This window comes from Globicephala melas, chromosome 3, assembly GCF_963455315.2.
Source record: "Globicephala melas chromosome 3, mGloMel1.2, whole genome shotgun sequence".
In the NCBI taxonomy this organism is placed as follows: Eukaryota; Metazoa; Chordata; class Mammalia; order Artiodactyla; family Delphinidae; genus Globicephala; species Globicephala melas.
Window position 1 is genome coordinate 119,382,104 of NC_083316.1, and position 26,152 is coordinate 119,408,255.

The 26,152-nt window shown below is 46.4% G+C and overlaps 1 protein-coding gene across 8 annotated transcripts in view; it reads left to right on the top strand.

The window, feature by feature from the left end:
• The window catches only part of ARHGAP26 (Rho GTPase activating protein 26), a 470,178-nt gene extending 446,272 nt beyond the window's left edge, over positions 1 to 23,906 (top strand). For 5 of the 8 annotated variants that reach the window (XM_060296385.2, XM_060296384.2, XM_030841063.3 and 2 more), the window contains 3 exons: positions 2,617 to 2,727; positions 8,652 to 8,743; positions 17,865 to 23,906. In XM_060296385.2, coding sequence (XP_060152368.1) covers positions 2,617 to 2,727; positions 8,652 to 8,743; positions 17,865 to 17,953 — 292 coding nt within the window. In that variant the 3' untranslated portion in view covers positions 17,954 to 23,906. Of the gene's footprint in view, positions 1 to 2,616; positions 2,893 to 8,651; positions 8,744 to 17,864 lie in introns of all 8 variants that reach the window. The other 3 variants (XR_004036031.3, XM_030841061.3, XM_030841064.2) reach the window with 3 other exon arrangements.
• Positions 23,907 to 26,152: the final 2,246 nt, after the last annotated feature.

Sequence of the window (26,152 nt, forward strand, 5' to 3'; positions counted from 1 at the left end):
CAGCCGTGTACTAAGTGGCCAAGAACCACTTAGATATCCAGGGATGTGAAAAAACATTCAGAACCCACATTGTGTTCATAGAATATGTTTCCAACTATGCCTTTAGCCAAAGGCATGATTCTTGGTACACTTGAGGTAGGAAGCTGGAGGTGTTTCCTACTTAGAAAAGCCACTAAAAAGAAAACTCAAAAAAAAAAAAAAAAAAGGTCTTAAGGAGTTTTTAATTGTCCTGTGTTGGCCCCTGACCAAAGGAACAGATTAGTTCAGGCCTCTGGGCCTGGGCTGCTCTTATAAACCTCCAGATTGTCCCTGGTCAGAACTTGGGTTCCCAGGCTGGGCTGCAGTTGGAATAGCCAGGCCTTGCCCACTGGGTCACCATCAAGGGGGGGCAGTTGTAGGGAGGGGACAGAAAGCGAGGCCCTTCTTACCAGCTGCAGTTGTGGATTAACCGAGGACTGACTGCCCAGTAGAAATAAGGCAGCACTTCCTTCCGGGACCCAGGACAGAATCAAGTGTGGGAGCAGGTATTAAACTAATCATAGGGTAACTGATCCCTTAGCTGATGAAGCTGACTTACTGTCTTATATTACAGTTGTGTTTTAATCTGTCCCATCTTGTCAAATACGCTGTAAGCTCATCAAGTCGGGGACCTTGGTAAATGCTGAGCTGTATACCACTTACCGTCTTGATCACACAATGTGTTCAATAAGTAGCTATTGCTGGAATAATTGAGGCGAAGAGAAAAAAGCCATACTCTTTGAATTCTGTCTCTTCTGTTATATGAATTCCATCTGCTATAGGAATCTACCACACACAAGACTGGAGGCAGAATTGGGGATTTTGTTGGAATTTACAATGTGTTGAGTCTTGCTGGGCCTGTCTGTTGCTGCATTCCCGTTTTCCCCTGCAAATGTGGTAGGCATCTAAAGGAAACTCATAAATCAGTGGTTAAGGTTTCTAGTGCTCTGGCGGGGTCTGTAAAGAAGCTTGGTACAGCCTAGAGGATCAGAGCAAGTCCTGCTACCCCAGAGGTGGTACACTGTGGTGGCAACAGCCCTGGGCTTGGAGCCAGGGCACTGGGGTCTGAACCTCGGCCCTGACGCTTACAGCCTGGATATCTTCTAGCAAGCCTCAAATTGGCCCAAGTTCCCACCTCTATGAAATGGGAATTATAATAGTGCGTCTTGGCTAGATGGCTGGGTTAAATGAGATTCATTAATTTACTCAATATTTATTGAAATCCTACTGGGCACTATTTTAGGCGTTGGAGATACAGCAGTAAACAAAGTAAACAAAAATCCCTGCTCATGAAATTTGTATTCTAGAAATATAATGCATATAGTGACATTTAATAAATGTTTCTTTCAGTGAGTCCGAGGTTATCCGATGAACTCACACAATGGGTTTTACTGTATATTTCCATAGGAATTTATGTTATAGCTGTAGATAATTAAGGCCATTATTGAGTCTCTCATCTGAATTGAAGATGTCTCATTCAGCAGGACATTTATGTGTTCTTGCTAAATCCCAGTATGTTTAGAAAGTCTGTTCCCCTGGAATCGGATTGCTGTCATTTTCACCTCTGTACAGTGCTTGGGCCACATAATCCAGCCACCGGCTGGGGCTCAGGGCTGCAGGTGGTGTTGTGGCTGGGTGGTTTCCGGGCTGTTTTCTCAGTCATTGATGTTTGTTTGCACTATGTGTGGCTTAATGCAATTTTACAGAGTTACTAAGATGTTTATTTGTGTAATTTGTGGAAATAAGTCAAAGGGCTAGCGTGACTAGTTAAAATCCACAAACCATATTTTAGTGAGTAATTTCAACCTGTCCTCTCCAAACTTTTGATCAGCCACCCATCAAAAAATAAAACAAAATGACAGATTTAAGCTTTCAGTTCCTCATTTGTTCATTGCCTTCCATCTGAGACTTTTTCTTTGAGCGTCAAAATGCCCAAAATCCATGAAAAAAGAAAGAATAAGCCTGGAGAGCAAACCTCAGAGGGACAACTATGCCCTGCCCATAGCTGTATGCCCTCTCCTGAGAGGTGTGTGTCCAGCCCTGTCCTCCATCCGCTATCACTTTTCTAATGCAATCCTTCTCCGGGTCTCCAATGGCACACGGCCCGTTTCGTTAAAAATGTAAACAGGAAATTGTTTTCTGGCGGAATGGCCTGTGTGGCCCAGAAGAATGGTCATTTTTGCTGAGGCACGACTTTAAAAACACTCACACGGTGGAAGCTGAAGGCTGGTTATGAGCTAGCCCTGCCCCAGATGGAGGTCGGTGATAGGATGTGGGTGTGGGAACCCATGGACGTGGGTTCAGGGCCTTTTTCACCCATGGCCAAAGGCACAATGCACCCAATTGAGGAAGCTCCTGCCACCTAGGAAGCAGTTGTTCTGCAGGGCGAAGAGACATGTTAACACTCCGAGGAGTTCCAGAGCAGGCATTACTTGGAAGACACGGAGTTTGGTCTGGAGAGATGTGACTTGGCACTGAGGACAGTTTCAGTGCTCCTCCGGTCTCCAGCTCCCTGTCATTTGGCCTCCCCTGAACCTCCTGTGCTCCCGTGTGGTTTCCCTGTGTGCTGACGAGTTTTCTGGTGGTTATGTCTTGCAGCCCCCCGAATCCAAGCCCAACTTCACCCCTCTCGCCATCTTGGCCCATGTTTTCGGCGCCATCCAGCCCTATGCCCACCTCATCCACGTCCAGCGACTCATCCCCCATCAGGTCTGTTGCAGGGTTTGTTTGCTTTTCTGTTGCTGCTGTTGTTCTCTCATTGGCTTGGTCCTCTCTTCATGCAGTGTTCAGCCTCCTCGTCAACTTTGTTCCCTGCCATCCAAACCTGCACTTGCTTTTTGACAGGCCAGAAGAAGCGGTTCGTGAAGACTCCAGGTAAAGTCACGGGAGGTGACCAATCCGTTCCTGCTTATCCAAAGCTGAGCAGGAATTCCAGCCTCAGAGACCAAAGCTGGGAGGGACTATTTGCATGAACCAGCATGGCATTTTCCACACCCGTCTGAGCCCTTCCTCTGGTTACTGAATTTATCCGTGATGCCTAGAGTTTGGGGAGAGAGTGCCTCTTGAATGGGCTCCTGTTTGGATCACTCTCTGAACCATGGGGATCTCTGTGCTTTAGCATAAGATAATATCAAAGGGAGCAGTGCTGAGACACGTACCGGCCTTTTCTTCCCTCATTTTTATCAGATAGCATCAGGCAACATTTATCTGTGGGGTTGGGCTTTCAGCCTTGTGTACTGACACCTAGTTGATGAGACCCAGACCAGTTGGGAGAGAGATGAATATAACACAGAGTAAAGGCTTGGGATATGAAGCAGTTTCTCTTTAAGTTGTTCGTGGCTGCCTCCTCACCTCCCATGTTGTCCCAGGAATGCTTGGTGCTCGCAGCCTACATCTGTCTCCACGTGTTGTGAACCCTTAGCTCTCACGGGAACAGGCGACACCTCATTCTGAGGGTTGACCTAGTTCCTCCCCCCAGGGGCCAAGCTATAGTTTTTCCCTGCTTTGATGACACTTAATTCTTTACATTTGAGTTTTTTGGAGAAAAGAAGCTGTTTAAATCCAGGAAAAAGAATCCCTCTGCTATGTAGGTCCTGAGCATGTGTGTCTCTCGAACTTAATCTCTGCAGAGCCCAGTTGAAGCATCATAAGTATTTTGGGCCTTGGCAGTAATTTTTCATCCATCTTTTCTCATAGCTGTTTTTTTCCTAAGGGGTGGGCCCAGCATAGGGTCTTAAATAATTTATAAAGCTGAGTCTCACTTTTAAAAAAAGAAACCCCATGCTATTTATACATACATAAATATATACACACACACATATGTAGATATGTGTGTGTATATGTGTGTGCGTGTGTGTATATATATATATATAAAAATATATATATATATATATATATATATAAACTTAATTCTCCTCCAGGCACTTCCATATCTATCATTTCATTCTATCTTTGTGTGAGAATGAGAAGAAATGACCTGAACCCTATTACAGAGAAACAAAACTAAGGCACAGAGAAGTGACTTGTGCATGGTCACATGACTCATGAGATCCAATCCAGAATTCAGGACTTCTTGCCCTCAACCAGCATTCTTTCCTCCAAACACATGGGTGGCCCCAAATTTAAGTTTCCATGTTTCCCGGCCCCAGAGCCTGACCTGCTCCTCTAGGTTTTCTGTCTAGCTTTTCCCTTGAAGATGGAAAAGATAGCTTTTCACTATATTGTTTTATCCTCACCCTGGGAATAAGGTAAAAATTCAGATTATACTTTTTCTGACACTCAAGTTATTTCCTAAGTATTTCTTAGGTATATTCTAGGCACTTTGGGAGATGTTAACTTTCTAGGACGCCAGATATGGTTCGGGCTGTTCTGGTTAGATCATTGATTGCCCCATGAGACCTGAACCAGAGCCAAAATGTGGCCCCTTCAATTCGTTCAAAAGGAAATAAAATCTTCAGAATATTGGCCCTTGGACAGAATGGGTTGGGGGACTCAGGACAGTAGAATCATTCAGCTAAAAAAACTGAAGTGCACTCTGCTTGGATGGTATTCACTTTTTTTATATCTCTAAGCTTTGGGGCCCTGTTGCCTCTCCAGTATCTCCACCTCCCCACTCCCATCTTCCAGGATATTTCCAGGTTTTACTTCTTGAGCTGCACCTTTTCCAGAGTATTGATATTTCCAGATTGGCAGTGGACAGTGGCAATAGAATCTGCTCACCCCGTGTGTTTGGGTTCATGGTTACACAGTACTGTTCACTCTGGCCGTCCTTACAATGGCACCATTTGGTTGATGCTGTTCCACAGCCCTGTAGGAAGCTGCCTTTTTGAAATAGGCAAGGCAGAGTAGGGCTTGCAGTTGGCTATCACTGAGCTGACCATGTGTGCCAAGCTGAGCACGGATGGGGACACAGCTGGGGAGCTAGCCCACAGAGAGGGCAAAAATCCCCGATTGCTGTTGCAGTATACAGCCAAGAGGTGGGGGCATACACCCATTATTCAGGTCCAATGAACCGTTCCCCCAAATCCGCTTCCAGATCCTGAAGCTTCAGATTTCCTTCCCTGGGCAGAGCTTTTAAAAATAAAAACTTAGTTAGACCTGATTAATGGGCCCATGAACTTCTGTATAACATCTCCTCTGGAAGTGGCTTGGTCTCCCCTCTCCAAAGCATTGTTAGTTCAAGCTCAGGAATGGAGATGCCTTTCACAGCACAGCAGAGAAAGGGGACTCTGGAGGAGCAGTTCCCTTTCCTTTCACTTGTTCCCCTAGAAAAGCTCCCAGCCCCGAACTCATAACTTGGATTCACACAGGGGCTCCTGGAAATTATGCCTAAATGATCAAGCTGTCGCACGCTGCCAGTCTAGCTGAGCCCAGCTCCCTGTGCAGTGCAGAGTGGGTTGTCATTCTGCAGGCTTTGCAAGGGCAATTGAGGGAAACTCCTCTGAGTGCTTTTCCTGGCCCTGTGCCATGCTCACAGGCGAAAATTAACAATGAACAAGCAGAAGGTTCCAAGCTTGCTCATGCCCTTGAAGGCCCTGCTGAGGTCTGAAGGGCGCTGTCACAGAAGAGTCACGGGCGCCTCAGGCTCTCTGTGTGCAGTGTGGAGATGCTTTGCAGAGAATAGGGAGCTAGGGAGCCCAAGAACCAAAGATGCTTAGGGGGGATTTTTTTTTTATTTCTTTAATCAGAGCCAAAGCCTACAAACAAAAGCTCTGTGCCAGCAGGATCTGTTTTGGTAGAAACCCTACCTAACACAAACCGCTCAGGGCTTTTGATAGGGAGAGAGTATGGCATGGGATGGAGGACTCGGGCTGACAAACTTTTACAAAGAGAAGACTTTCCCCTGAGTAGGGCTGCCAGATTTCGCAAATGAAATGAAAATACAGAATACCCAGTTACATTTGAATTGTAAACAGCAAATGATTTTTTTTTAAGTATAAGTATATCCCATGCAATATTTGGGACATACTCATACTAAAATAGTATTCCTCATTGATCTGAAGTTCAAATTTAACTAGATGCCTTGTATCTTATTTGGCAACCCTAGTCCTGGGGAACAGGAATAGCTCCTTTTTAAGCACCCCTCTATCATCCCTCCCATTCCTGTGCACATCCCAAGGGGGCAGGAGGAAGTCTCGGAGGAAAAGACCTTCTTGTAGACTGTCTGTCACCTCTCAATTTGAGAGAAAAGCAAGAAAAAAAAAAAAGCTCTTTCCTGACCTTTGTTTTCATTTTTAATGTACTGTTTTATTGAATGTTATCATTATTAAATTCCTAAAACCGGATATTAGTGGAAAATTACTCCTCCTGAATGATAATCTTGGGCACTTGAGCCATTCCCTCTGCTTACTTCCTGCCAGATACCCCAGTTGGTTTCCCTGGCTTGTCCCTGTTTTGTCCCATTCCCTTTATTTGAGGAGGTTAATAAGTAACCTCTGTGAAAATCCAGCCGGAGGAGGCTTGCCTCAGATGATTTTCACCTCACCTTTTATCTCCCCGTCCCTGGTCCCTGTGCCCTCTCCCCATCCTCAAGGGACAATGACCCTGGCTCATGGCTACTGGATTCTCCTTCCACCTTCCATGTCATCACAGGCTCCACTTGCCTGTCCGTACGGAGTTTTGGCTGTTTTAACGCGTTTCACAGCCAGATGACTCCTCCTCTCTGTTCCCTACTCCCTCCAAAAACAAAAACAAAAACAAAAACAAAATTTTAGCGGCGCATTGGCTGTTTGGCCCTTGCTGGCCAACACACAGACTTGGTTTAGTTAGATCACAGAATGTGCCCCTTGTCCTGAACTTGATTGTGACATTAATGATAAGTACACAGGAGGAGCTGGTTTCTAGTTGGAGCTGTTATGTCCTAAAGACTCTTTTTCCCTTCACTACCAGCGAACCCACTTCGTGTTCTCCCACTTTCCCAGTTTTCTCCCACCCAGTTATCATTTCCTGGCTACTAGAAGACCAGTGAGAACACCAGTAAACCGTACCCTGGCAACAAATTCTGGATAACCATTTATCTGTACAACAGACCCTTTAAGTCATCTTTCCTTCAATTTTCATGGAACCAAGGCTAAAAGTTTTAGGTTTCTGGCCCTGGTATAGGTTTCCAAACATCCATGGCTTCTCTTTCCCAGAGGGAAGCTGGACTTGGTGACTCCAAGAGCATCAGTTCCATAAGGATCCGAAGTGCCCTGCCTCTTCTGACCCTTTCTGGATTTACCTGAGACCAACCATGGCTCAGCTAAAACTCATTCAGCCACTAGAAATAAATGCGCCATGAAGGTTTAGTGTCCCTGGGTCGTTGAGGCTCTCCATTAGCCAAATAAAGAGAAAGCAAATAATATATATCCCTTGAATAATTGTCTAACCCAGAGGACCTACTTCCTCTTTTGTTACTCCGCCCTAGAGCCCCTAAATGTGCTGGCTTTGAGGGAGAGAGAGATTGCTTTCAGCAAATAAAGAGCCAACTTTTGACTGCTAAATGTCATTTTTCTTGTGACCCTTGAGAAGTCCATAGCTCATTTGGGACTGGTTGGATATCAAAGCAAAAATTGATTTACCAGTACTTGCGACTTGCACTCTAGAATGTGGGTTAGCAATCTGCAGCCGTTAGGTCAAATCCGGCCTGCCCCCCGTGTTTTGTAAGTAAAGTTTTGGTGGAACGCAGCCACACTCATTCATTTACATGTTGCCTGTGGCTGCTTTCGTGCTACAATGCAGAGTTGAGTAAATGCAACAGAGACCATACGGCCCATGAAGCCTAAAATATTTACTGTCTGGCCCTTTACAGAAGGAGTTTGCCAGCCCCTGCTCTGGAAGGATGGTTCTCAGCCCTGGTTGCTCATGCGAGTCACTTGGAGAGCTTTATAAAAATACTGATATCTGCAAGTCAGGGTAGAACCCAGACATCTGCGTTTTTTAAAGTGATTCTGATTCGCAGTGAGTGTGGCTGTCAGCACTCCTGGGATGAGAAAGGCACAAGAAAATTGCATCATGCCCCCTCTCCCTTCTTCCTCCCCACACGAGTGCACACGTATGCTCATACGCACACGTGTGTAACCGCTCACACCCACACCTTGTCTGCTCCCTGCCCTACCCTGGGGTTCCGGGAGTTGCAGCTCTAGAAACCTGCTCCACCAGCCCAATGAGAAATAAGTAACATGTGGGAGAGCCAACGTCAGCCCGGGGCCTGGAGCTGAAACCTGGCTTTGCTAGAATTTCTCCTTTTGACTCACTGAGCACTGGCCGCTTTCAGCAGGGTCTGCTGTGAGTGTTCTCCAGAGTTAGGGGTTCTTTCCTGCCTCCACTGCCCCCCCCCTAGCTAGTCCTGCTCCAGAAATGGGGTCCAGCCTGCCCTCCCACCGTTCAGCTCTTACAGGTCAGGTTTAAACTTGGCACAAGGAGAGCCCACGAGAAGTGTGGTTTTTCCAGGCTTATGGCTGTCCTCTGCATATTTCTCGTTTCTGCTCTGGTGACCTTTGCAACTTTTCCACCTCGTGTTTTGCCATCTGACTGCCTTGTCAGGCTCTTCCCGTGAGAGAAGGCTCGGTGGCTTGCAGGGAAGGGGGAGGAAGAGAGATTGAATATCTTTCAGAGGGTTTTTAAAAAATGCTAAATAAACTGCTTTCCCCCAGCACACCGTTCCGGAAGGCAAAAGCCTTATATGCCTGCAAAGCGGAACACGACTCAGAGCTCTCATTCACGGCAGGGACGGTCTTCGATAATGGTGAGTTTCTCCAATAAATCACTGGAGTTGTCAAAGTTCCTTTCTACCTAAGGAAAATCTCAACAGAACAGGTAAGACTAAAAAGGAGCATGGGGTGGGGTGGGGTGTCTTTTCCCAAAATAACAGAGCAGCGGCAGAGCTTTAGGGGCCACTATCAAAAGAGGACGAGTGAAAAAAAAAAAAAAGAGGACGCGTGGAATCACCTCCTCACTGTGACAGAGCCAGTGTCATCGAGGTGTCGTGGGCATGAAATGGGATGGTACCTGCACAGGCTTTGAGCATCTGGGGGCTGGACGGAGGGAGGAGACGAAGGAGTGGAGAACGGGGATCCTGCCAGTGGTCAGAAGCTCAGGGAGGAGGCTAAAGCCGCAGGGTCTATGCCCAGCCTTGGGTTCGGTGGGATTCACTGTCCACGGCAGGAGAGGCCTGTTTCTGAGACGGTGGGGCATTGGGCGAGCTCCGGGCAGATAAGCTGCGCTGCATTCCTGCTCGTCCTCCCCCAGCTGCCGGGAGCGAGTAGATGACCCCACAGTGGAACCAGCCCTGCCAGGCACCAGCTGGTGCACAGGCATCCTGATGGGAAAATGGATTCGGAGCACTTGCCCCGTGAGCCTGGGACTTACTTGATGCACCATTTCCTTGTTTCATTTGTTTGTTTTCCTCCCTAAAAAAAAAAAAAAAAACAAGAATATTTTTCAAAATGCAATTTGATGGAATTGTTGTTATAATTTGTCATAACTTATTATCTGCCTACAAGAAATATCAGGATTCTGGGGAAAGGCCCAAGTTTCTGTTACAGTTGAGATTTCCTCCAGATGTAGTTCTCCTTTGGGGTTAATCCTTCTGGATTCCTGGGTGAAAGGGTCTGTTTGTTTTGCTCAAAGGAGGAAGCAAAAACCAGCTGTCTGGTTTCAGGAACTGGACATTTTCTGGGCCCCCCTTCTTGACCTCAGGTGGGGTGGGGCAGGGTTCCCCGGCAGGGGTGAGTGCACACTACCCAGTGTTCCTTTCCCATCACGGCTGCGCGGTCCCACCCAGGTCGGGACCGTGCCTCCTACCACCCGCCTGAGACCCAGAAATGCAGGGCAGCCAAGGCTCCCATGTAGCACCGGAGAGCCTGAACTCTAGATTCAGGCCACCGTAGCGCAGGCCCTGGCTTGACCACTTGATTCTGTGTGACCTCAAGCAGTGACTTAACCTCTCTGTGCCTCAGTCCTCTCCTCTGTCATAGAAAGATACCAGACAGTTTTGAGAGAAAATTGAGGTAGTGTGCATCACACGCTTAAAATAGTACTCAACGCATATTAAGCTTTCGGTGTGTTGTTATTGTTACGCTGATGACCATCATTTCGTTACGTCCATGTCAGAAAAAGACCCTGATGCTCTCTGATCGTTCACAGTGACAGTTTTTCCTTTTTAGCTGCTACAGCCCAGCTGGGCAGTAGGTACTGCACCTCAACACCCTGGGTCCTGGTTATTTGTAAGGGCCTTGAGGTCCCAGCCAGAGCAGAGATGGGCTCCTGGGGAACAGCCTTGACTGCATCCGTATGCAAAGGAACTGCCCACCTGTGTGGCCAGCCCCTGCATTCAGCATGGCAGAGATAGTAATCAGGCATATGGGTAGACAGAACGGGAAAGAGGTCACAGAGCACCTGGGGGATTCCCAGGTCCCGCTCGGCAGACCTCGACTTTCTGAGCCAGCAGGGCTGGGGATGAGCCTACAACTGCGTGTGGCCTTCTGGGCCTGCATCCTCGCTTAGGGTTCTCAAAGCCTCTAAAGCACTGTCCTTAAACCTTTGTTCCACTGACTTTCATTTGGGTCCTTTAAAAATCAAAGCGTACAAACAGCCAGCCCAACTGCCTCTCCTGTCAGCAGCTAGAGCTTTTAGGTACTGGCACACCTGTAGGAGTGGGTCCCCTGAAGGCTGTCCAAGACCATGTCCTTGGAGAGTGTCCCCTGAACAGGCCCATGTGGGAGAGTCACTGCCCAGCCATAATATGACACAGTTCGCACGGCAGACGAATCAGAGTGGGTGCATGCACAGGCTCTGTGTCCTATGCTGTCGACAGGGGAGGGTCTTCTGCCTACCAGTGAGCAATATTTGAGAGATGCCTACATCTACAGGCGAGTCCAGAGCTTAAAGGTCTGTCCTCTAAACCGCAGTCCACTACTCCCATGGGCAAGGGACTGCCGTGTTCCTATCAGCTCTTCACTCTGACAACACAAAGGACCCCCGATCCCGGGGGAAGAGTTGGTTTAAGCTCTCAGAAGGTCTGTGTGTGTGTGTGTGTGTGTGTGTGTGTGTGTGTGTGTGTGTGTGTGGCTTGTTTGGGACTCCTCTTCCTGAGCACAGCCTTCTTCCGTTTTTTAAAGAGCTTTATTGAGGTAACCACATACCATACAAGTTACCCACTTAAAATGTACAGTTCAGGGTTTTAGTACATTTCAAGTTGTGCAACCGTCATCACTATCTAATTCCACAATATCTTCCTCACCCCCAAAGAAACCCTGTTCCCTTTAGCAGTCATGCCCCATTTACCCCAACCCTACTCCATGCCACCTAGGCAACCACTAGTCTACTTTCTGTCCCTGTAAATTTGCCTGCTCTGGATGTTTCATGTGAGTGGAATTATACAGTACGTGGTCTTTGTAACTGACTTATTTTGCTTTGCACTGTATCCAATGTCATCCGTGCTGTAGTAAGCCTCAGAACCTCTTTCCTTTTTATTGATGAGTAATATTCCATTGGATGGATATACCACGTTTTGTCTATCCATTCATCGATTGATGGACATATTGATTGTTTCCACTTTTTGGCTGTTGTAAGTAATGCTGCTATAGACACATGCATACAAGTTTTTGTGGGGACGTAGGCTTTCCGTTCTCTTGGTGATACACCAAGGCATGGGCTTGCTGGATCATATGGTAACTCTAGGTTTAACTGTTGGAGGAACCGCCCGACTGATTTCTAGAGGGGTTGCACCATTTGGCATTCCCACCTTCTTCAGTTTTTAAGTCTCCTTTTTGAAGTGGTTTAACTAGCTAACCAAAAAAAGAAATTAAAAGACACTTGATTTTTAACTGCCAAGTCCTTTCCTTCCCAGCAGGTTCTGTTACTACTCCCGCCCCTCCACTCAGTAATTGTCATAAATCCTACAAGGACAGATGAGAGCAGGAGAGCGTCAGAGGCCTTACCCCGCCTTCCCATGGTCTCCAGGGGCAGCGTTCATTGACACTAGTTTCTTTTTAACTAGCAATGCCAGTGACCTTTTCCAATTCCCTGAAGAGCAAAAGGCCAAATTAAGCCCCAAAGACAACACCTCACAGTGTTGACTGAGCTGCAGTCGAAGAAGGATCTGACAAAATGTCCATCCAGATTTTAGACTGGTTGGATGGTAATATTTTATGATGTCCAAGTTTTAGAAAATACTACCTCGACCCTACTTTCCCCATCCCTTCACCTCTTTAGGAGTAATCGGGCATTAAAGGGGGAAAGCACTATTCACGTGTTAGAGAGATCTTTTTCCTTGTTCTCTCTCGGTAATTTGTTGCTGAAGATTCCAGGTAAGGACGATATAAGTTGGATGCTCTGTAGCTGTCAGATTAAATCATCAGACCAATCAGAAGAAAGTTTCCTAATGACAGAGTTAGAGTGAGTGAGTGAGTGAGTGAGTGAGTGAGTGAGAGTGTGTGTGTGTGTGTGTGTGTGTGTGTGTCTTGTCTTTTTTCAGGATCAAGAAGCAGAAAGGAGGAGGAGGAAGAGGGAGGGGCACCTTGAGGGGAAAGTCTGTTGTTCGTAATGATTAATCTCCAAGCCTCTGGATTCCAGGGGCCCGCTGTGAATCTGGAGAGGCTGCTCCGTCAGCTCTTGGACTTTGTGCAGTGGGCAATGGCTGTGCAATACTCAGAAATAACTCCAGTGTCAGCCCTTGCCAATATACTAGGAAACTGGCCATTTCACCAAGAGCACCTCATACAGTAACTGGAAAGAAAAATAACTCACGTTCTCAGGAACATTAGTCATCTAGAAGCAACATGATTAGTGATACCGGGAATATTCACATGGCGTTCACTAAAATTGGGTTCTTGGGATACTTTTATCAAGAACTGACATGGGCTGGATCCTTCATTGCTGGGGTACCAGGTGCAGTGTGAGTGCACAGCAGGGCTGCCCTGGGTTTCCTTTGCTGATAAAGGATATCTCAGGCAGCGGGGTTCCCAGAGAGTTCCTCGGCGGAGTCTTTCAGCCTCCCCAGCCTCTCCATGTCTGCCCCGGGCATTTCCACCAGCTGCTTCACTGGTCTTGCTGCGTCCACTCTTACCCCATAACCCAGGCTCTACACAGCAGCCAGATTGATCTTTGAGAAATGGAAGTCACATCATGTTATCTTGCCTCCTGTTGTTCTTAGAATTATTGACAAGGACCTGCAGGTCCCGCCCCTGCCGTGTGGCCCCCTCTCACCCTCCCTTGATACAGAGCAGCCTCCCAGGCCTTCTTTATGTTCTCGAATAAGGCTGGCAAACTATGACCGGCCAGTGAAATCCAGCCCGCTGCCTGCTTTTGTAAACAGAGCTTCACTGGAACACAGCCACTCACGCCTTTGTGTTTACATATTATCTATAGCAAGACAGTGGCAGAGTTGAGTAGTTACACATTGACGAGCCGGCTTTTTAAGAAAAACTTACACACCACTGTTCTGAAATCACAACAAGCTTCTCCCCATCTTGGGGCCTTTACACTTGCACTACCCACTGCCCGGCTGGCTCCTGGATGATTTGGGTTTTAGCTTTTCGAACTCTTGGCCACCCACCCACTTCCCTATCCCAGTCTCTTTCCTTCCCCTCATCACTACCTACAATTACATGCTTACTTACTGTAGATGGTCCCTCCCCAAGAGCACAATCTCATCTGCTGTTCTATCCTATGTGCAGGGACCTAGCACAGTGTGTGGCTCGTGGTAGGTGCTGAATGAACGTTTGTTAAATGAGCCCATGCGTTCAACTACACGGGGGTCTGCACCTGTTCCAGCCAGTGCTACTTCCCTGTGGGGCAGCCGGCCGTTAGAGATCTTAGTCACACACTTGTTCCTTGTGCACCGTGAGCGAAGGAGCGGGGAGAGCATGAGTTGCCTGTGCAGGAGTGTATGGAGTGTATATGGATTGAGCTGAGAGAGAGTAGTTGGCAGGAAGCACGCCCGTGTCAGCAGCAGCTTATATTTATTATATGCCTGCTGGGCTGGAGAGCTGCCCAGGCAGCTCACTGCAACACCTTGTGTGTTTATATAGCACATGGGGCACTGGTGCAATTCAGAAGGTTGGACATTGGTGCGATTCAACCCAACAAGTACGTATGATGAGCATCCTCGATGTCCAGAGCATTAGGCTAGGCCAAAGTGGTAGTGCTTAAGACCACAGACCCTAGGGCCAGATGTCCTGAGCTCAGATCCACCTCCATCGTCTACCAGCTGTGTAATTTGGGGCAAGATGCTTCACTTCTCTGAGCCTCAGTTTCTCATCAGTAAGATGAGGATAATAGAACCAACTCCATAGTCCTTCTGAAGATGGAAAGAGGGGATGCAGAGGAAGCACGTAGCAAAGGGCCCACTGCTTAGTATGTGCTCCCCATGAGCATCATCATTCTTACCCTCAAGGATCCCATTCTCTGGTTGGATAGAGGCATAATGTAGTGGGAAAGGGCTTGGTCTCTGGGATCAAGCAAGCTGGATTCAAAGTCTGGTTCTACCGTTGGGAGCCTGAAGAAATTAATTTACCTCTCTGAGCCTTAATTTTCTCATCTGTAAAATAGGGATAATAATAATACAAGCTAGGATCCTTAGGTCCGAGTGAGTCAATAAATATTTAACTCTCTGAGTCCACGGCTGTTTCCCAGTCATCATTTGTAGCGTGTTCGCTTCTATCATTATAATTCACCAGAGGGGAGTCAGTGAAGAATGTTGAGTGATAGAATACGAAATTAAATGCACTAAAAAACTAGTTAGGGGGCTTCCCTGGTGGCACAGCGGTTGAGAGTCTGCCTGCCGATGCAGGGGACACGGGTTCGTGCCCCGGTCCGGGAGGATCCCACATGCCGCGGAGCGGCTGGGCCCGTGAGCCATGGCTGCTGATCCTGCGCGTCCAGAGCCTGTGCTCCACAAGGGAAGAGGCCACAACAGTGAGAGGCCCGCGTACCGCAAAAAAAAAAAAAAACTAGTTAGGGAAACAAAGTTTAACACATTTGAACAGCATTAAAAGGACCTATGGGTCTTCCCTGGTGGCGCAGTGGTTGAGAATCTGCCTGCTAGTGCAGGGGACACGGGTTCGAGCCCTGATCTGGGAAGGTCCCACATGCCGCGGAGCAACTAGGCCCGTGAGCCACAACTACTGAGCCTGCGCCTCTGGAGCCTGTGCTCCGCAACAAGAGAGGCCGCGATAGTGAGAGGCCCGCGTACCTCGATGAAGAGTGGCCCCTGCTTGCCGCAACTAGAGAAAGCCCTCGCACAGAAACGAAGACGCAACACAGCAAAAATAAATTAATTAATTAATAAACTCCTACCCCCAACATCTTCTTTAAAAAAAAAAAAAGGACCTATGAATCATATGTGGAATGTACTATGAGCGTTCCAGGAGCCAGGGGAAGGGAGGGAGCAGGTAGATGGGGTTCCATGAGGATATTTGTGGAGGAGGTAGGGCTTCAGCTAAGCCTTCAAGTGTGGGGAAGGGCAACAAAAGACAACAGGAAGCCAGAGGCATCTGGGGCTGCCTCTGTCCTCCATTAGTTAATTCTTATTATCACCCTCATTACAGAGGCATTTTGGCACGGAAGAGTTATAACTTAACTTTATGTGAATGAGTTAAAATGCAGATCCCTGAGCCCCACTCCTAGAGATTCTGCTGTAACTGATGTGTGCTGGGGCCTAGGAATCTGCAGTTTTAATAAGCGTCCAGGTGGTTCTGTTGCACCTGGTCTGGTACCATCCCTTACTAAAGCCTGACTTGCTGACTCCTCCGAGTCAGCAATCTGACCCAAAGGCTGCACTGTCCCTTGTCGTCCCCCATGACATAGCTCTTGTTCTCTAGTTTAGAGGGCCTCCTTTGTCCCCTCTGATTCTCCCCTTATTCTGCAAATTCCATTTCTAATGTTTACAGACATTACCACCTCTGCACCTGAGCTGTGTTTGAACAGCTGGCCAGGAAGGGAGAAAGTCTGAGAGAGATGGACTCGGTGCATCCGGTAGAACAGCAACTCAACTAGGAGCTTTGCTGTCAGATGGGGGCGGAGGGTTTGTCTTTTTTTGTTGTTTTTCGTTTTGTGTGTTTGGTTGGTTTCTTCTTTCTAGGTCTTTTGTTTTGGGGAGTGAGTTTGATTTGTTTGGTTTTGGTTCTGAACATCTGAGATTTCCCCAAGTTTAGGTGGTTGTGGAGACCAGGTCCTTACTTGGTTTTTACCAGGAGGATCCTGCTGACCATTCTGAATGGCTGATCAAATGACACAGGGTCTCCTACTGACTCATCTGTACTGAGTATTTCCTGTGCTTTCTTCATATTGGTTCCTGAACCCTCACAAGAACCCACTGAGGGGGAGAGAGTTTTATTATCACTTGATAGGTTGAAGAAACTGAAGTGATCTTGGCAATATGAGCTGGATGGATGGGCAGAAGGCAGGGGTGTTTGGGTACTAGCATTTTAGCGGTAGGCTGGGAGATCTTGGTCATCGGAGAGACCAGGTTGCTTTTCAGTTGTGTTGTGTTCTTTCTTCCATGGCACTTGTCCCCCAGACTCCTCCTTGTGTGGTCATGAATCCGAAGTACCCTCGCTACTTGGGTTTATTCCTGAGGCCTAGAGATATGAAATCAGGGAAACATGTTGGAGGCCACCTCATAGATGATTGACCTTGTCTTTTCCTAAAGAAGCCTTCAAGATCTAGCCAAGGTTGACCATGATCTTCTATGAGCCTCAGTGTGTGTCCTTCTGTTGCTTCTCCATTTACTTCCTTTGGTCTCTGTTCTTTCTTATTTCCCTACAAACTGAAACTAGAGTTTTATAGTAGTGTTGTGGGCGGAAATGCTTTTCTAAAACAAGCTCAGGAAGTCACTTAATTGGCCTAGGAAGGGAATACAGGAAAATTCATTCTCTCCAAACAATCTCAGAGGATTGGAGTTTTCCTAAAACAGTAAGAACAAATGTCCTGCCTCGCCCAAGAGTGATTTGTATATTCCCAGTTCAAAAAACATGAACAGCCCTCCTCTCCAAGTCCAGGATTCCTTCTCTCTTCCTTCCTGCTGTTGGCTGCTTTGCAGACTCAGCTGGATTGTATATAATTTTTACAGTATCACAGTAGTTTCCATGGAGATGGCTTGTGACATCACAAAACATTGGGTATATATTCTTTGGATGTGGAAAAATCAAAAGGGTAGAAGTTTTTTAAATTGCAATAGAGAGAGGGAGAAGACAGCTTTCAGACTTGTGTATAGGAAGGAGGAAAACTCCAGAGAACAGGAAAGAAAACTAAAGAAGGGTATGGTTGGAACCACCAGAGGGCTATTTGAAGACTATAAAGTACAAAAAAAAAAAAAAAATTGCAGAGGGAATTTGCAAGGAAATTAGAAGCAGAGGGTATGGATTCGGAGGGAAGTACAATGCATGATTAGGAGCTACATATCTTTAGGGACTAGTTCTTAGCAGTCCTCCATAGGTACTTTATCTGGTACATAGTCAACACTGGGTAAGTAAATGAGTACAGGGATGGATGGATGGATACTTAGGTAAATATATAGGTAGAATATCATAACTGTGACCTCTAACCTAAAATGCAGAAGTCTGTTACTTCTTTATAGTTTAAACCAGGAACTTCAGAAAGTCCATGAAACGCCTAAAATTAATATGCAGAATTTTGAATGCCTGTGTCTCTTCCCCTTTTAATTATGGAGAAAGTTCAGAATGACCTTCACCAGGTCCCCCAGTGGGTTGAGAAACTCTGGTTTAAACAAATCTGAGAATTATGTAACTTAACGAGTGACTGCACCAATCTCTAAACTTCCTTCACACATACACAGTATGCATCCACCTCCTACCCTATCTGTAACGTCATTTCTTGTCACTCTCTCCCCGCTTCCTGTACAGTGCATCCATCTCAGGAGCCTGGCTGGTTGGAGGGGACTCTGAATGGAAAGACGGGCCTCATCCCCGAGAACTACGTGGAGTTCCTCTAACCATGGGCCCTGGCAGAACTGCTGAGCTTTTCATGGTGTCCATGACAACGGCTGATTCCATTGTTGTGGGCCATTGCTCTTCGCCGCTGAGAAGTGCAGGGTGACTGACTCTGCTGCTACCTGTCAACACGAATGTTTCTGTGAACTCTGGTGTCACCCATCCCCATGATAATCTCAGCTGACGTGCGGTGATACTGCAAGAAACAGAAGTAAATCAGCGGAGGAGGCCGTTTGATTTTGATAACAAGAAAGGCTTACAAAGCCATTTCTCTCATTTAGCACCCTACGTGGGGTGCTCATTTTGTTTCAGTAGTCACCCAAACCCCAACCTTCTGATAAAGGAAGGAAGTGAGATGTAAGCAGTCCCCAGGAGGTTGCAGTATAGCTGGCTCTGACAGGGCTGGGCAGTGGCCTGAGATCCAGTCTGGATCCACAGCTATTGTTTACAGTAGACACTCTCTCTACCCCACCTCTAAATACTTGAGACCTGCCGTGATATAGGCGGCTGGGTCTGTTTGTTTGCATGCAGGATGGAGAAGGGTTATGGCGCTGTTTACATAAGATCCAGTCTCTCACCATCTCTCAAGCAGCCACTGTCCCAGCACCGGCAGAATTCTGTCCAGTCCTCTCATGCAGGGGAGCACACACCACCCCCATGGCCCCCTTCCCAAGCTAGGAACATACTATCCCAAGCTAGGAACTTCTCTGCCACCGAAGGCTGCCATTGCCTCGTAACCACGGCAACCCAACCTACTCTAAAACCAAACCAAAAAATAACACACTCTTTGCATGACGTATTTTTTTCTCCCTGCTTTTTGGCCGTTTATTGAATGGTTTTCCAACAACCTGAAGCCGAAGATCAAGGTCTACTTGGGGGCAGATAGAATAGCAGCTGGGAACTGCTCCCTTTCTGATGAATTTCAGCAGCACCAGGATATATTTGGAACAAACTCTAGTAACCTCTTGAGATTAAATTACATACAGGCTTAATATTTCTGTTCTTCCATGCACCTAGTGTCTGCTTTCTAGAGGGCAACATGCTGCCTCCCGAAGGGGAATACCCTCCCTCTGACTCATTCCCTCCCGTTCACCTGCCCCTTCCCCTGTCCTTGCCTGCCTGTAGCCCTTCACTGACGAGCCCCCTGGCAGTGCCCTGGGCTGCTCAGCACTGGTGCCCTGGCAGTTTGCAGGCATGATTCCTGGACTAACCCCATGGCCTCTAGTTTAAAAGGACATACATGTTCACTGCCACTCAGAAAAAGGGAATTGTTTCTCAGGCTTTTGAGGCATGAGACTAATAGCATAAGCCATTGTGATTCAGGAGGACGCCAGAAGGTTGGGGCATGGAAGGTGGGATGGGTACCTTCTGAGAAAGAGAATTTCCTGGTCCAGAAGGGGCTGGGTCATGTGGAAGACTGCCTTGGGTGGGGAAGTTTGGCCTGGACATTTCAAATTCACTTGGCTTTCCAAAGAAGAGAGTCCCAGTATTTCCACACTTGAATGTCCTTGCAAGAGTGATTCTGGGCAGACAAACTCCGAAGTGAGGAACTGTCAAGCTCTCCAGGACAGGAGCCCCTCGGGATGGTGGCGTTGTTCCAGAGTGTGTCCTGCTTCTGGAATTCCTCTTGAGGGAACTTTAAAGAGGAAAAGAAAAACTTGAATTGTGTTGAATTACTGTATCTTTTACTTTTTTTTTGAAAAGATAAACGTGTAAATAGAGTGATTTGAAATACTATATGGCAAAGTTTTATATTTGATATTCTATAAGCTAGTTGCTTCACACATTTAAGCTTTGATTGCTGAACAGGTGTGTATACGAGGGAGAGAGGGGACACAAGGTCGAAGAGAGTCAAGATCATCCCTTCTCTGGCCTTGAGGAAGGAGAAGATATTTCCACACACTCTGCTGGCTCTTGTTGGTGGGCGTGACACGTTAATGGTGTTCAGTCTTCCTTATCCAGATGTGGTTTTTTGAGCATTTCTTGGGCTTTGGATTTGGAGATGGAAGGAGCATCTTCAGGCAATGAACTTTTCCGAGAACTCCTACCCAGTAGTAAGATGAAGCTCAGGATTTAAACAGGTGAGGCCAGGGGTTAGATTTTTTTGTTTGTTTCATTTTTCTTCTCAGGTGTATTTCTTGATACCCCAAGGTACCAGGACAGAAGACGGGATAATTGCATGCTCCTTGTATCTCACTCTTCCGCACATCTTCTAAGGCTTTATAAAGGAGTCCAAGCTAGTTTGCAAATGTGTGTGTCTAAGTTCCAAGAAAACCTGGCTTCTTAGGATCTTTCGTTCTTGACATGCTGCTTCTTCCCCTTTCCCTAAACATGTTTATTCATCTCAGATTCCCGATAGCTCCAAAATAAGACAAAGAAAAACCTCCAAAGAGGGGTGGAGATTGTGCTGTTATAGCTTTCTAGATGACTTTAAAGTTAATAGGAGTTTGTCATTGTGATTCATTCCATCAGCTCAAGGATGACACAGCTATTACCCAGGAGCTCACCCAGCAGTGAGCGAGGCACCACCACCGAATCAGGGAACAAGAATTAAGACTGGAGAAGACCGAGATGGGACTCAGGAAAGCTATCATTGAAAACCCAAGAAGAAAGGGCACATATGAGCAGGCTATATGAGCAGGCTATACCTCCTCCCTGCGGACTTTGAACAGCTTGGGGACCTGTTCAAAGGGGCTAGAGGGACAAGCACACTCTATACCACTGTGCTTTCCAAATAGAAAGAGTGCAACATATTGCTTTTAACACATTGGACATTTGAAATCACCACCTGCCCCATTGGAACCTTGACTAGAGCTAACGTGGGGACAGCCGCAAGTCCCAGGCCCTGGATTTGGAAGTTCCTCTGAAGCTTACCTGCCGACACTTGGCCCCAGCTTGACCACTTGGAAGCATGTGCCTCCCTCCTCATTCGCCTCTGATCCAAAGCCGGGGGAAATGGAGCTACTGCCAATGGGAATTTTAGGTAGACCCCTTCCCAGCTTCTCTGGGCCGTGCTGGGCCCTGACAGATGGCCACTCTGCTTCCTTACCCTGGCCAGGCTCCCCTCCTTCCCATCATCTACAGAACTGGAGACACTGTTCAGGATATGAGCCGACAAATAAGAAGGAACTTGAAGGCTGAAAATAGGTTTTACCCTCCACTGTCTTTGCTCCCCACCTCTAACTCTGTCTTCTGGAATAGGGAATCTTAGGGCACATTAGGGTATCAGAGTGGAATACTATTGAGCAAAATCCCTGAGCTTTCCCAGGAGCCTCGTGTTGCTTTTGGAAGGCCCTGGGATCAGGTAGGCAGACATAGCCTGAGTCTTTTGGGGGCATCAAGATCAGTCTCTCCCACCTCCTCCAGGTACTCAGCAGAGTTCTGTAGTTACAGAACGCCATGCCTTGAGAAGACAACTAGTTTGACGTTCTTCCCCCACCGCCCAGGCAAGTAAAGTCCTGACTTGCTCAAGACTGATGATATTCTCTTCTGTTTTCAAATCTGAACATAGAGGGATGGACCCTGTATAGCACTGCTGGCCTTTGTATCCTAGGACTGGAGCCAGTTTTTAGCTTAGTGTTTTAGTATTTCTACAGCCAATGTGTGTTTTCTTCTGTCACACCAAACTGGGGTTTGTTTGTTTGTTTCTTCAGCATAATTCTAGTTCATGTCCTCTTGCTGAGTGCTTTTTGGATAGAAAGGCAAAGAGAAGGAGAATAAATGAACAATCAGGTATTGGCCAACCGGCATTAGCAACACAGAGTCATGCTAGTGACAAGGTGATTTCACTGTTTGCCAAGACTCTGCAGTTATGTGTGTCATACCTGTAGCTCACAGGGAAGTCCTTCTACCATCAGAGTTTGTGTCTCTTGAAAACAGCAACCCCTGTGGCACCAAAAGCTCTGTCTTGACTGTATAGACTCTAAAAACATCCATGATTGTGGAGTGGGGAGACAGAAATAATCGACTGAACATAACATGATCAACTACTCATGACTGTCTACTGGCACCTTTCATCCTCTGGCTTCTGTTTCCAGAAGAAGCAAGTCTGGACCATCCATTTTTATAGACCCAGGACTCCCAGGTACAGCAGTGGCCATCATGGCACTCACAGTTCGCCCTAGCATCGAATGTTTTATGAGCAACCGTGTTACCCAAGTAGGTAGCCAGCCCTGAAGAAACTAAACAGCCACTTAGCTACCTGACTTTAAAAGGAATGTCCTGGCTATACTGTCTAGGGAGTTAATCTGTCATGACTGGCAAACTTGACAGTAATCATTTACCTAGACAGCCCTGCCCCACATCTCTTTCCAGTCAACTGGGTGTCCTCTCACACACCCTGTGTCGGCGTTTAAAAAATGTATCTTATCATGCTCAGATGTGTTTGGCAGCCAGGCTGGTGTGCTGGGTGCTGAACCACTTTTCTTTAAATGTAACCTACAGATGACAACAGCCATAGGATAATGGACCTTGCACAAACCTACAGCATGCCTGAGACCAGACTCCACCAAGTCATAATTAGCTTGTTTCCTTCCACCACCTACAGTACTTGTCTAACTAAAGAGCTTCCCAAAGCACAGGGAGAGGCCATATAGAGAATTCAGCCGTCATTCAGAGCCAGCCCTGGCTAAAATGTGATCTCCTAATGGAAGCACTTGTGTTCTTAGGAGAAAAAGGATTGGGTATAAAGTAATGCTAAGAGCAGAAAGAGAAAGGCAAACCATCCTGAAGAACTTTGGATTTTTTAAAAGAGGGATAAATATAGTTCTTAATAGGGGGGGAAATCTATCACATAAAAAGTTCACAGCTAATTTTTTTACAGAAGTTTTACAGGACACTACAAGATGAAAACATTTTTCAAGGCAGAATGCCTTAGAGAGCAAAGGCTTAGCACAGTCCTGGACACGTGTAAGTATAGGAATTACTATTACATCAAAATTCCATTTAGTGTAGTCAGCGAGAACCAAGAGTAGTGATAAAGTGTCAGAATTACCTGGAGAGGCCAAGACATTTGACATCAATCATTTCTACATCTACCATTTCTACCAAATTGTCCAAACAGACCCTACACGCAGCTTCCTTGGGTATCCAGATGCCAGGGTCAACCTTGAACCTATGAAAAGAGGTTCATCTGATGATTCTTAAGTGTATATGTATTAGTGTGTGTTTGTGTATGTATGTGTACAGCTCACATTTACATATGTAAAGATACAGACTGTCTTCTAGAAAAACCCGCCTAAGCTGGCGGTTGCTGAGCCTTGACAGCCTTTAAGATTTGAAGTTGGAGAATCAGAGAACCAAGAGAGGCTATTGATTATCAGAATGAGCAAAGATGTAACTTAAGTGCCATTTGAAAACTCTGTTCGTATTTATCAGATGATTACTATCTATAGCTCTATTCCTTATTAACTTATTAAGAGTCATGTTGAAAAAAGATCAAACTCATAAACAATTAGGGGTTCATAGTAGGCTAGTGTTCACAAGCACTCTAAAAGACATTTTGTCCATATTTTGGAGAAGAAAATATTTGCATGTTTAATTCACAACTTAGGCTGCCTTTGAGTGTATTATAAAGTGCTGTGTGATGTAATATCAATAAACTACTTAAAAATGGCACTTTAAGGTTTTTTTTTGAAAAACATAAATGCACTGTTTTAAACTTCGATTCAGTATTGAATATCGACTGGTGTGTGTAGAATCCTATTTCGTAATTAAAAAGTAACTTGTGACTAGAATAGAACTTTTTCCCTGTTATTCATAAAACAGTGTTGCCATGTTCAGGCTTGAAAAGAAAAAAAAATGTGCTTTTGTGTCACTAAGCATATCTGTAAAGAAAATACAGTTTCTGTTGGGTGGCCTCTGAAACTTGGCTTTCTTACTTTCGGTTGGTTTATGTGACAATCCCTGTGAAACTAGTGGAAGTATGATTTTTGAATTAAATGACTTTTCCATTTGGTGGTATGTTTGTTTCTTGAGTTTCTGATAAAGTTTTGACAGGATGCATATTTTAATATTTTTTTCAAATAAGCAAAGACCATGATCAAAGATCACAAGTCTGGGCTCCTGAGGTCACTGGTGACAACCACAGTGCTGATTTCTGATGTGCTCTGGGGAGCTCTGATTTCCTTTAGGGAGAGGTCAACTGCTCGTGAACTTGAGGGGAAGCTGTCATGCATGTTAAACAGTTACGCCCCAAAGAGTCACATTCCAATGAATGTTTCTGACTTTATCTCCTACAATACATATTTTATTCTCCCTCAATTTGATCGTCAAATCAACCATTTTCTGGAACTTCATTAACACAGGATGGAATAAAGAGCCAAAATACAGACAGTCCCACCACACAGCTGGGCGTGTCCCCCAGGGTTGTAAATCAGTCACTTGTAACATGCTGTCCCAGGCCAGCTCATGTTATTGAGTTGTCTCATTCATCATATCCCCTCCAGGTACATCCTGAGTTGCAGCCTGGGACCCAGGTTTACAATTCACTCCCAGCTTCTGCTGTGAGAACAGAGGAGCCAGAAGGAGAGGGCAGGGGAGCCTGGACTCTGGGGATGGAGGGCAAGGCTTCTGGCTCCAGAAGCTTGCCCTGGGCAAGCAGAAGGCGAGTGAGTATCCCCTGGTGCCTCGTTCTGAGGGATGACTATTTGAATATGTGGGTCACATGTGAACTGTTTATACTGTCCTCATTTGCCACTTAATAAGGGCTGTTTACCCCTATGAACAGCACGGATTCACAGCACCTCTGCCTTCCCCGAGCTTACACCCTGTGCTGGAAAATTGTCCCAGCATCTGAAGCCTCATAGATGTGTGGGGTCATAGGGTACCTATGTGAGACCTCCTGAGTGGCACACATGTATAACTGATGCCCATCGTGTGGAGAATGAAATGTATGTACGGATTTGTATCTTATCTATGTCCTTGCCCTTTCCACCAGACTCCCATCACTCCCCCATCACTTCTACTCTTACGGTTTTTCTAATGGGAAAGGTGTTCATTTTCTTGTTGCTTTTAGCCGCCAGAGCAGAGCTCAAATTGTGTCACATCCTGTGGTTGGTTTGGTGTTTTTCGCTTATTAGCTCCGGCCGCATGATTGGTCCTAAGAGCACCTTGGTTAGACGTGGACTTGATTGATACTTGAAATCACGTAAATGAAAGATTTTCTCAGACCTCAAACACATTTGCTCTTTGGGGAATGAAATCAGGGTTTTCATTCCTTCTTTTCTCAATTCTTTCTCAACCTCTGCTCGGATACCACATGTCTCTCTTACCCAGATGTGACAGTGTCTTTGGCTCGCCCTGCTTTTAATAGCACTGTGCTAAGCTGCAGCTAATTAACTGTGCTGGGCTAGTCAGGATTGCCTGAGTTCAGCCTGCACAGCAGCCAAGGGAGCCTCTAACCAACGTGGTTCCTGCTCGGGGTCGGCGAGGCTCAGCGCATGGGAGAGACTGCAGCGGTACCCAGCCAGGCTGCATCCTTCACAACCACCACCCTGCGTTACCTGGCCGGTATCAGCCAGTGGGGACCAGAGCAGGATGGTTTTCGGCTGAAATGATCGAAGCCTTGACTCACTGTATCCCCACAGCACTTGGCAACTCCTGTCACACTGTGTATTGTGACATTGACCCCAGGAGGCCTGCCCCAGGCTCTGTTTGCTAAAACCCAGGTAGCCGATATGCCTTCCCAAGACCAACCAGCAAATTTAGTCAAGACTTGAATTCACAGGTCCTTTCTCTAGGCACCAAATCACATTTGGTGACCTCTTGGTCTTGTGTGTACCCTAAAACTAAAAGGTTCCTCTTGACACAGTGGCTGTATGTCCTTTTTGCATTTGGGGATGTGGATTATTGGAAAGACTTTTTTTTTAATTATTAAATGATTCTCTGCCTTTTCTGAACCTTTATCTGTGAAAGAGATGTGGGAGAGTAATGCTTGCCTTGCCTGTGTTAGATGGAGGAATGACAGTGAAGGGGAACCATCTTTCTTTTTCCACCTTTTCTCCTGATCATACCATTTTGCCCTTTCATAGTACTTTCTACCTATAATTAACTCATCATTTGTCATCAAATGTTTGACATTTTATGTCACCCTCTTAATACCTCCATCAGGACAGGGCCTGGCATGTGGCAGGGGCCAGATGGCCCCTGGGGGGCTGACCATGTGACAGGAGGTGGGAGGCCACTGCTCTGGACTCCAGTCC